The sequence below is a fragment of the Hakea prostrata genome, chromosome 2 (genome assembly GCF_041222555.1).
Source record: "Hakea prostrata isolate BN-2017 chromosome 2, UWA_Hpros_2, whole genome shotgun sequence".
Classification (NCBI taxonomy): domain Eukaryota; kingdom Viridiplantae; phylum Streptophyta; class Magnoliopsida; order Proteales; family Proteaceae; genus Hakea; species Hakea prostrata.
Window position 1 is genome coordinate 29,606,368 of NC_142601.1, and position 12,413 is coordinate 29,618,780.

The 12,413-nt window shown below is 36.4% G+C and overlaps 1 protein-coding gene across 1 annotated transcript; it reads left to right on the forward strand.

Annotated features, from left to right (window-relative positions):
- Window positions 1-2,773: 2,773 nt before the first annotated feature.
- LOC149024196 (uncharacterized) lies at window positions 2,774-7,365 on the forward strand. The gene is made up of 3 exons (XM_089143428.1): window positions 2,774-3,331; window positions 3,406-4,210; window positions 5,312-7,365. Exons 1-3 carry the CDS (start codon window positions 2,774-2,776, stop codon window positions 7,363-7,365), a joined length of 3,417 nt encoding a protein of 1,138 aa, XP_088999554.1.
- The last annotated feature ends 5,048 nt before the right edge of the window (window positions 7,366-12,413 follow it).

Below are 12,413 nucleotides of genomic sequence, written 5' to 3' on the forward strand. Positions count from 1 at the left end.
TCTACCTTGACTTCGGGTATTCGAATCTACACACTATGGATTTCCGGATTAGGATTTTTGTGGGATTTCACAAGGACCCTAGATTCCTCGCCCTTATTGACTTAATCATTGGAGGTGGCTTCCCGTCCTCAGAGGAGGCCCACTCACACTTTTGTTTTATATTCATGAACCAGGTCTGTACCAAGAGCGAACCAGGGAGCTTTAGCACTCTTTCGAAACAACATTTGGCACTATTTGTGGGAAAAGCTATTGATGGCCCAAGGAAACACTAACAAAGGGCCATCAATAGATTTTCCATCAAAACACTATTAGAAAAAAGATGGTTGGAGAAAACTCAGGTGATCGTGGTCCCAAATCCCAGGAGAACCCCCATGTAAAGAAAAAGGGAGTTAACCACAAAGGAGGAACCTCAAAAGATACGCAGGCGCTTGTACGGCTTGAGCGTCGGCAGAATACTACTGAGTTGCCTGCCAAGCTTCCAGCACAGGGGATCACTCCCACTTCCACCCCAGATCCTATACAGTTGATGGATCTATAGCAAAAGATGCTTGAAATGATGACTTGTCACGGGCTTGCCTCGTACTAGTAGGGGAATGTATATAGTGTGGGTGATTGTGGATAGACTGACTAAATCGGCCCACTTCATACCAATGAAGATTACCTATACTATGGATAAGTTGGCAAGATTATATGTGGACAACATAGTGAGACTGCATGGTGTGCCAGTTAGCATTGTAACTTATACAGATCTAAGGTTCACCTCTCGATTTTGGAATAACATTCAAAAAGCCTTGGGGACCCATCTGAACTTGAGTACAACTCATCATCCACAGATAGTTGGACAATATGAGAGGACTATTCAAATTTTAGAAGTATGCTTAGAGTTTGTGTGGTGGATATGGGTGGAAATTGGGATGAATAATAGTTACCAGTGGACAATTAGCATGGTTCCATTCAAGACATTGTATGGGCAGACTTTTAGGATTCCGCTATATTGGGACGAAGTAGGTGAGTTGCGAATCTTGGGTCTAGAACATAAACTACTTGTGTTATGCTAGATATAATAAGAGAGAGAATCAAGACAACTCAGTCCATACAGAAATCTTATGCAAGCAGAATGACAGACTTTGATTTTCAAGTTGGTGAACAAGTTTTTAAAAAATGTCACCTATAAAGGAGGTGATGAGATTCACGGGAAAGCTTATCCCTAGGTACATAAGGCCATTTGAGATTAATGAGATAGTTGGACTAGTTGGAGACTGGTTAGCCCTTCTCCATCCCTATCAAGTGTGCATGATGTGTTCCATGTTTCTAGGCTACGGTAATGCATAGAAAACCTAGACCACCTCCTGCAGCAAGAGCCCAAAGGCTTGGGTGCACACCTCACCTATGCAGAGATGCCTAAAGAGATCCTGGATTGCAATGACATGTAGTCGAGGAATCGGACCTTATCGCATGTAAAGAGACTCCGATATTAAACAGTGAGAGTGGGCAAATTGTGTTGGTTGGATAATCGTCTTTGATGATCAAGTTAATAGATGAATGCAACGTCATCAACGAGTGGGGAGCCAGCTCAAAAAATGAGTGTATACAAGATGCGAAAAGTAGAATTCAGTCATATTTAGTTACCTTTGATTGAGATAAGGATGTGGTTTATAGAGTAATCTATTGGTGTATGTTTGCTGAGTCTTCTACACTAATTGTCATTCTCTCTCCTTCTGAGACGCCGAAGTATAATTGGATTGGTGTAGGACAAAACCTTATATTTGATTTCTCTAACTACTTTGTGGATTCCTTAGTTGGTGGTTCATTATCCATGCTGATTCGATATCAAGTATTCCGCTCATATAGGAGACGACTCTACCATTCCAACTTTGCCTGAGCACTAATCTTCCCTAACTTCTTGTTTCTCGCAGTTCCGATCCTGTTTGAGAAACACAAAGAGATTCTACACTGCTAATATTCAGGGAAAATTTAGACTGCTGTGAGCTTGAAGTCACCCCTGCAACTGTCTCTGCTGCCATTGCCAATGCCCAAGCAGTGTCATATCCCCATAGTTCATAGATACTAAGTCCTGCATTGATTTTCTTCTTCCATGAAACTTCAAAATTCTCAAGTTTTTTTAATCTCTGAACATAGGGTTTTATTCGCAGTACGCCTTCCATAGATTGAATAACAGAACGATCCATGACATTTAAAGAATTTGTCATATCATAAGTGATGATCCAGACATAACCTTCACTCATCATTCCTACTTCTTTAGCCTTCAAAAATAAGCGAGACCCAAGAGGGGGAAGCATTTGTACAATAAAAACCCTAGTTTGCATTGTCATCAATTTGTATAGCTCTTCAAGAATTTGATCATCAGATGCATTAGGAGAAATAACACTTCTGTAGGGGACTAGAACATCAACTACTTCCAAGGCATCAACCAGATATGGTACAATTCCATTACCATACTCACTGTCTACATAGACAGGAACAGCTTCTCGCTATTGGGAATAATACTAGGATGTAGCGACGTGTGTGGTACATTCTTTATATATATTGATGTACAGTATCATACTTAGTTAATGAGAAATAAGATTGTTTTGTCCTTCATGGTATCAGGCTTTTCTAGAGTTGAGTCAAATCTAGTTTTTCTACTAAAGTCTCGTTTCTTGTGCAAAAGTTCTTGATTTTCGTGAACTTTTCTTGCTTTACAAAAGTTCTTGGTTTTCGTGAACTTTTCTTGCTTTTTCTTTTGAAACGGTTATTTCTTCAAGCTTCTCTCATGGCTTCTTCGTCCGATTCACCGATTTCTCCTTCGTCTTCTACCTATCCATATCCTAGCAATCTGAATGTGGCGAATTTTGTCACTCTTCGTTTGAGATCTGAGAACTATTTGTTATGGCATACTCAGATTGTTTCCTTGGTGGAAAGTCAAGATTTGCTAGGGTTTATCACTGGCGAGTCCGCTCCTCCAGATCGTTTGATCCAATCTGCAGTTGGAGAAATGGTTTCTAATCCTACTTATTCTCTGTGGTTACGTACTGATCGTCTTGTCAAAGCGTGGATCACAGGGACTCTTTCTGAGGATGTGCTCGGTCTTGCTTACGGTGTTCAATCTGCTGTTGATTTGTGGAAAGTTTTGTCTGATTCTTTTGCACAAACGTCTGAGGCTAGGGAGTTTGAGTTGCTTTCTCGTCTTCATTTTCTTCGCAAGCGTGATACTCAGTCTCTTACTGATTTTTTGCTTCGATTTAAGACCCTATGTGATCAATTGTCCGCCATTGGCAAGCCGTTCTCGATCAACGGAAGGTGTTTCTACTTCTTACAAATCTTGGATCTCGTTACGAATCGTTCGCTACCACGATGCTCAAGCCACCAGTTCCATCTTACGCTGAACTAATTCCACTGTTGCAGAGTCATGATCTGCGTAGCCGTGGTGTTCTTGATGATCCACCACATTCTAATATGGTGTTTTTTGGCACTCAATCCTCTCGGGGATCCCGTGGTGGTCGTCATAATTTTCACGGTGGTCGCTCTGTTTTTTGTGGATTTCGTGGTGGTTCTGCGTTTCGTGGAGGTTCTGGTTTTACCTCTTATAATAGGGGTTTTTCTCCTTCGGTACAACCATCTGGTACTTTCAGTTCGTCTCCCTCGAATCAAGAGAATCAACCTCCTGGTGTTTCTGGTTCTTCAACTATTTCTGAATCGTCTACCTCAAGCTCTCCTTTGAAGTGTCAGATTTGCAAGAAACCAGGGCATGATGCTCTTCGTTGTTGGAGTCGTTATGATAATGCGTATCAAGCAGAAGGGATTCCAAGGGCTTTAGCTGCTATGCGTTTGAATACTCTTCAAGATCCTGGGTGGCTTCCTGACTCTGGTGCTACTGATCATGTCACTACTACACCAGGTACTCTCTGTAATACACATTTTTTTCCTGGTAATTCCAGTTTAATGGTTGGTAATGGAGCATTTCTACCGATCACTCATATTGGAGATAGTACAGTGTCTGGTTTGCCTTTGAAGGATGTTTTGGTTGTACCTTCTATTCAGAAAAATTTGGTTTCGATTGCAAAACTAACTCATGATACTGGATGCTTTGTGGAATTTACTGCATCTGGTTTTTGTGTTAAGGATCCTGTGAATCAGAAGGTCCTGGCATCGGGGAGTAGCAGAGATGGTTTGTATGTTTTTGATGGATCTACTAATACCTGTGTTACTGGTAACATTTCTGAATCTTCTTCTTCTTGTGAAGTTATGTTTTCCTCAAAGAATATTGCTGGTTCTGAGGAATTATGGCACCAACGTCTTGGTCATCCATATTCTAGAGTTACTTCCTATCTTCATTCAACTGGTCTTATTAAAGTTACTGCTAAAAATAAACGTTTGTGTCATGGGTGTCAGTCTAGCAAGAGTGCTCATTTGCCTTATACCTCTTCTTTTACCCGTGCTTTGATTCCCTTAGAACGTGTTCATTGTGATCTATGGGGAAAGGCTCCCATTGCTAGTGTTCAACGGTTTCGTTATTATTGTTTGTTTGTGGATGATTATTCAAGATTTACTTGGTTATATCCACTTCGGAAGAAATCTGAATTCTTTTCTTGTTTTCTTCGGTTTCAAGCCTTGGTTGAGCGTCAGTTTGGTTCAAAAATCAAGGTTTTTCAAAGTGATGGTGGAGGAGAGTTTGTTCTCATTGCTTTTCAGGCACATTTAGCTTCTCAGGGTATCATTCATCATTTTTCCTGTCCCCACACTCCTTCTCAAAATAGTATTGTGGAACGTAAACACCGTCATCTTGTTGAATTGGGACTAGCTTTAATGTTTCATGCCTCAGTTCCATTGCGTTATTGGGTTGAGGCTTTTCTAACTTCAGTTTTTCTTATTAATCGATTACCTTCTAAAGTGTTAGCGATGGATTCTCCTCTTCATGTATTGTTTGGTCAGACTCCTCAGTATTCAGCTCTTCGGGTTTTTGGCTCTACTTGTTTTCCATGCTTAAGGTCTTATGCTTCTCATAAGTTTGAGCCAAGGTCTCTTGCTTGTGTATTTTTGGGCTATAGTGATAAACATAAAGGATATCGCTGTCTTCATATTCCAACCAACAGAGTTTACATTTCTAGAGATGTTCTTTTTGATGAGCAAGTATTTCCTTTCAACAACACTTCTGTTTCTGCTTCTACAAAGTTGCTTGATTTGTGTACTTTTGAAGGATGGACAAGTTATGATACTTCTGCAGTTTCTGCTGACTTAAACCCAAAACAGGTGTCTTCTGATAATGGTTTACATTCTTGGTTTTCTGCTGATTCTACTTCTTCCTTTCAAGGTGATAATGTTGGAGCTTGTTCGGGTTATGTTGCTTCTGGAGTAGAGTCTGCTACTGCTGTTCAGGATACTAGTTTGTCCTCTGATTTGGGCTGTAATTGTTTGAATAATTGTAATAATACTTTGGACTGTGATGGACATTCAAATGTGGCCCAGCCCACTAATTCTTTTGATTTACATGGTATTGTAACACCTACTGATCAGCCCACTACTTCTGGTTTGCACAATACGTTGGACTGTGTTGGATATTCACATGTGGCCCAGCCCACTAATCTTTTGGATTTAAATGCTATTGTACCACTTGTTGATCAGCCTACTACTTCTGGTTTGCACAATGATGTTTTGGGTTCTGCAGAGCATAGTTCACCTAGTATTGCTTCTACAAATGATTCTCCTATAGTTCCTAATATCCATTCTATGGTCACCAGGTCCAAGATAGGTGTGTATAAGCCTAATCCACGCTATGTGCTTTCCATCTCTACTATACCATCCGAACCTTGTTCTGTTAGAGCTGCACTTGCACACCCTGGTTGGACTGCAGCGATGCAAGATGAAATGGATGCCTTGGCTGTTAATAACACTTGGACTTTGGTCCCTCGCACTTCGGATATGAACATTGTCAGCTGTAAATGGATTTATAAAACCAAGTTAAAAGCTGATGGCTCCTTGGAGCGTCTTAAAGCTCGTCTAGTTGCTAGAGGCTTTACCCAACGTGAAGGTATCGATTTCTTTGAAACCTTTAGTCCGGTTGTCAAACCTGGGTCCATTCGCCTTATTTTAAGTGTTGCTACCATGTTACAATGGCCTTTACATCAACTTGATGTTAAGAATGCTTTTCTTCATGGTAATCTTCGTATACCGGTTTATATGACCCAACCTCCAGGGTTTACTGATTCCACTATGCCTGATCATGTTTGCCAGTTACATCGGTCTTTATATGGTTTGCGTCAGGCTCCACGGGCTTGGTATGATCGCTTTAGCACCTTTCTTTTGGAGTTTGGTTTTACCTGCAGTGTCTCTGATAGTTCGCTATTTGTTTATCGTTCTAAAGATCGTCTTTTGTTGCTTCTCCTTTATGTTGACGATATTGTGCTTACTAGCAATAATGCGACTTTTCTTCACTCGTTTATTTCCACTTTGAGTTCCACATTTGCCATGAAGAACCTGGGACCGCTTCATTATTTTTTGGGTATTGAGGTGACTCCTACATCTTATGGTTTGTTTCTTTCTCAAAAGAAGTATGCGATTGATCTACTTCGTCGTGCTCGAATGTGTGATGTTAAATTTGTTGCTACTCCTATGGTTGCCCGTTCTATGATGCTTGTTGATTCTCGGCCGTTTTTGGATGTCACCTTGTTTCGAAGTATAGTTGGCGGACTCCAATATTTGACGATGACTCGTCCTGATCTTTCCATTGCTGTTAATACTGTTTGTCAATCCATGCATGCACCAACCATTGGTGACTTCATTGCCGTGAAACGTCTTTTACGTTATGTTAGAGGTTCTTTGGATTTTGGCATCCGTATTCAGCGTGATAGTTCTTTTCAGTTGCTTGGTTTCTCTGACACCGATTGCGCAGGATGTCCTACTACTCGCCATTCTACTACTGGTTTTTGTACTTTTTTGGGCACGAATTGTATTTCTTGGAGTGCTAAGAAGCAGCCTACTGTCTCTCGGTCAAGTACGGAGGCTGAATATCGTGCTCTTGCTTCCACTACCGCTGAGCTTACTTGGTTAAGTTTTCTACTTCGGGATATTGGCATTCCTCAATTTCAGCCTACTATTTTGTATTGTGATAATCAGAGTGCTCTTCATATGACATTCAATCCTGTGTTTCATGCACGGACAAAGCACATTGAGTTGGATTATCATTTTGTGCGAGAGAAAGTGGCCCTGGGGCATCTTGTTACACAATTTGTCCCTTCTCATAAACAGCTTGCTGATATGTTTACTAAAGCACTTCCCCGTCGCGAGTTTCTTGCCTTATGTTCCAAACTTGGCCTTGCATGTCGGCCGAGTTTGCGGGGGGGTATTGGGAATAATACTAGGATGTAGCCACGTGTGTGGTACATTCTTTATATATATTGATGTACAGTATCATACTTAGTTAATGAGAAATAAGATTGTTTTGTCCTTTACTCGCCAACCAAATGCTTGGATAACTGCAGCAATTGGTTTCACCTGAGCCGAGTCATTTAATGCAGTGCGGGTGAAGAAAGGAGTAAGAGCTGAAGAAAGGGAAGGACTTGTCGCAGCAAAAGAAACAACAGGCACCAGAGCTTTGTCACCAAGATCTGCCATGAACTTAGCCTGTCCTGAGCTGCCGGGTCCTATGATGGCTTCAACTTGTACATTTTCTATTAGGTCTAAAGCTGTATTCATAGAAAACTTAACTTTAGCTACAACTTTATCTTCATATATCAATCCTACTTCTCAGTTTCAAAAATCATATTTGAAGTTCTTCTAATTGAATTAAACAAAGCAACTGTACTGGAATTCCAAATAGTATTTAAGAACACAAGAACCCTATTTGATAGCAATTCTCAAGTTATCATTAGTTTTAAATTTAACAAAAAAAAAAAAAAAAAATAGCACCAATTTATTTTTGAAATCTCTTTGTCCCCAAGAAAATCCTGAAGTTTTAAAAATATAAAATTATAATCAATAGGTTTTTATTTGTTGTGAAACATTCTTTAATCTGCTAGAAGAAAACAAATCATGAATGTTGCAACTTGCAAACAATGTAATTGTATTCACTGTAATTGTATTCCTTAGGACCGGTATCAAATTGATGATGATCTATTAATTTTAGTTCAAATCTTCTTCTTCTTTTTTTTTCCTTTTTTTGAGCTAGTTTGAACACCTCAATTACATCCTTAGGATAGTTTTTATATATAATTAAATATACAATATGGTTTTACCCCTGACTTCAAGTAAATTTAAACTCTTGACATTATATTGAGAGGCAAGTCTTCTTTTCTTAATTAATTGCATGTATAGGCTGTCAATTGATGCCTATGATTTTATTTGTATTCTTCTAGTACCACTATGATAAGCATTATAATGTTATTAAATACTTCTACCAAAAAAATAATGTATTTAAGCATTATAATGTTATTAAATACTTCTACCAAAAAAATAATATTAAATACATTATGGAAAAAACAACAATAAGTCAAACATGGACCCGAACCAATCATCTCAAAGTACTTGCCACATGTTATTATTATTGTTTTATAACAATGCTACATATTATATTTGACTATTGCTTAAATAAACTCACAAATTTTTTTGTCAACAGTAAAGAAAAATAAATTCATAAATTAAAAACGAATAACCGGAGAAAAATGAAAAATTACCCAAAAAAATAATTAAGAAATAAAAGTGAATATGTTGCTATTTTTTTTTATATTGATGTAATTAACGATCAGAAATAAAAGGAATTGATTCGGTTCAGTTTCTTATAACCGGGTTGAGTTCAGTTTGTAACTACTTTATATATATATATACTAGTAAAAATGTGTATGTGCATATGCACGTCACTTGTTGTGTTGTATATGCTAAATTTCAACATGAGAATTGCAAATTGCATGAATGCGTAAGGTGGAACGAATTGATTCATACCTTAATCCGAAAATTCCTTTCGTCTTTAAATATTTCTATCTTCAAACACAACAAATATCATAGGTCTGTGACAAGAAACTAATATGGATAGAGCTTTGATTTATATCATAGGGAATGCTCTAGAATGAAAACTCATAATAACATGTAATTCGCATGAATACATGATCTCTCTCTCTTCAAATCATTTGGATTATCAAGCCGGAAATGCATGAGTTTTGACAAGTAGAGAAGAGCACAGAAAGATTGAAGAATTCAGAAATTGCATAATCAAATCAAAGTAGTTATATAACAGAAAAAAAAAAAAAAAAAAAGCCATACAAATAATGATGAGCATTACCCTTTACAAAACCATGAACGGACCAGAATTCCACTCCAATAATCAATATATGAACACAATTATATTGCAACAACATAAGACAACTCTCGCAATACAAGAAAATAGAGGCAGTGGATTCCATTTTATGCAAAAAACAACATAACTTTGAACCTGGTGAGCTTGACTATCACCGGTTCACTAATGCTTACTCCAACAACAGAATAGGATGTTGAAATATACAGAGAAACAAACTTAAACAGGATACCAACTCTTAAGTTTAGAGTTTGAACAGAATTCCAACTCTTAAGTAACCAAGTGAAATATAATTCAAACTCTAAACTAAAGAGTTTGTCTCTCACTCAAACTCTAGTTTATCATAATTAAACTCATATTTAACTCTTAGTTTCTTGATCTATGTAATGTGGATGCCCAAAGAGTCCTTTTCACATCCTTGATACTTTAAAAAATTGTGCTCTATCTTCTACCAACCATTTGTATTGATATTATCACCTCATTAAAAATAATAGTATAAAACTATATTCATTATTTTTATTTTTTTAATTTTGACAATGTCTTTGAAAAATTAACTTGTTCAAATAGTTGGCTTTTCTGAATAAAAATAAATATATTTATTATAATAAAAATGTTTATAGACTCTTATTCACAACCTGTTATAATGAATATTTTTGATGAAAGTCATATAAAATACTATTTTTCATATAAAGGCAAGTTTTTTTTCCCTTACAACTAAATATAAATCTATGGTTATTTGGTAAACGCAATTTTTGTTTATATTTTTTGGTAGAAATTTCTTCTTTATTTACTTTTTGTTTTTTTATTTTATTTTATTTTATTTTTTTGGGATAAAAAACATTTCATCTATTCGAGTTACTCTACTTGCACGCCCCATTGTTAGATATAAGTGTGTTTATTGTTTACAAAAAGAGAAAAAGAGAAAAAGAGAAAAAGAAAACAGAAAAAAGAATAACGAATAAAAGAAGAAAAAAAATAAAGTAATTATTATTTTTTTAATTTTTATTTTTGGTAAACAAGGAAATAAATTAATACCTCTTTTACGAATTTTGATACTTTTTCTTTTGAGGGTTTTACATCGTACCTGGCCGTTTCCAGTTTCCACCTTCTTCTGGAGTTCCGGTGGTTTCCACCTTCTTCTAGAGTTCCGGTGGTCTCCATCTCTATCTACCAGAGTATCTACTGTCAAAGCTTCTGTTTCCTAAAAGGATTTTAATTTCTAATTCATTAAGAAAAGCAGAGTAGAGATAAACCCTACCTCAAAATAACCCATCCATGAAATTAGGGTTTCCATCATCTTAATAGAAGAGAATAAGTTAACTTCAAAATCAGCGAGAGAGAGAGAAAGCAGCCAAAAAACAAAAACTTCTACGAACATACGAACTCTTGAAGAAGATGAAAGATTTGCAGTCCACAACATACGAACTCTTTAGGATATGAAAAATCCAAAACCAAAAGGGAAAAATACCTGAAAACAAAAAGGCTACATACCTTTTGGGAAGAGTTGTTGCAAAGATTCTAGCAATGTTCGAATTTTACCTCACAAGTTAGGGTTCACAGTAAAGGAGAGATGATCCATCTTTACAAAAGATCCACAATTTTGCAAATTCTAAAATTAAAATTAAGTCTAGAATTGACTACGGGTAACAAAAAAAAAGAACAAGCTAAAGCTTTTCGAAGAATTAGGGTTTACTCAAGAAGCTCTTACCTTCGATTCAACGGAAGTTGCAGAATATCTCTTAAGTTATTACTTTGTTCTAAACCGCCAGTGAACATGCGTTAACAATAATATATACCAAAAGAAGAACTTCAATTGTGCAAGGGTTTACTTGAATTGTGCAAGGGTTTTTGAACCTCATGTAAATTCTGCAATAATCTAAAGCTGAGATTTGGAAAAATCAGATGAACAGGAAAAAAAAGATTGAGAGAGAAATTTAGAGAGATCGAGAGATTGGGGGAGAGAGTCCGAGAGGTATAGAGATTGAGGGGAAATCGAGAGATAACTTATAACTTTAGAAAGAGATTTAGAGAGAGTTCGAGAGGGAGAGAGATTGAGGGGAAATCGAGAGATAAATTAAGTGAGGGATGAAAATTAATGATAAATTAATAATAATTTATGACTAAAATGTCCAAATTATCCATACAAAAATAACTAAAGAAATAACAAATAGTACAACATTATTGGTATTTGAAAAAATAATAAGGACAAAAAAGGACAAATAAATATTTGCGAAAAAAGAAGAGTACATGATATGATATGATATGATATGATATGATATGATATGATATGATATGATATGATATGATATGATATATATATATATTAATTTAACTATTATAAAAAGATTGCGATTAAAATCATACTCATATTACCCCCTAAAATCAGAATGCACTTATAGATTAATCAATAAACGGGAAAATAGTGGATAGGCCCATTAACAAACCTCCTTGGTGTATTGGGGCTTTGGATATTGATTTTTGGTTTGTTTATTGATTTCGCGGGTTAGCTTTGGTTTATTATTTATCTCATATATACATATATTAATTTAACTATTATAAAAAGATTGCGATTAAAATCATACTCATATTACCCCCTAAAATCAGAATGCACTTATAGATTAATCAATAAACGGGAAAATAGTGGATAGGCCCATTAACAAAACCATCCATTGGTGTATTGGGAGCTTATGGATAATTGATATATTTGGTTTGTATTAAATTGATTTTCGTTCGTGGTTTAATTTGCTTTAGGTTTATTATTTATCTCTACTACGCATGCTAGCTATCAATTGGTTTAGACTGAACTTAAACAAAAAACAAAATACTTGCCGTAAATGGGAGAGAAACCAAACCAATAAGGGGTTGTATGGTAATGTTCATATTTCTTGTTTCTTGTGTGTGCAGGTGTTTTTGGAATTAAAACAACCCAAGTCACGTATGCATGATCTATTATAATTGTTTTTGTTTTTGTTTTTTTTCCTCATTCTTGAAACAAGTCATGTTTTGACAGTTTTGAACCTACTTTGAGAAAAACTCTCAACAAAAAGAGAAGAAAAAAAAAGGGGAAAAAAACACTGTGGGACATTCTCGTGTTTTAAACGTAAAAACATAACCTCCTACTTTGAAGCCC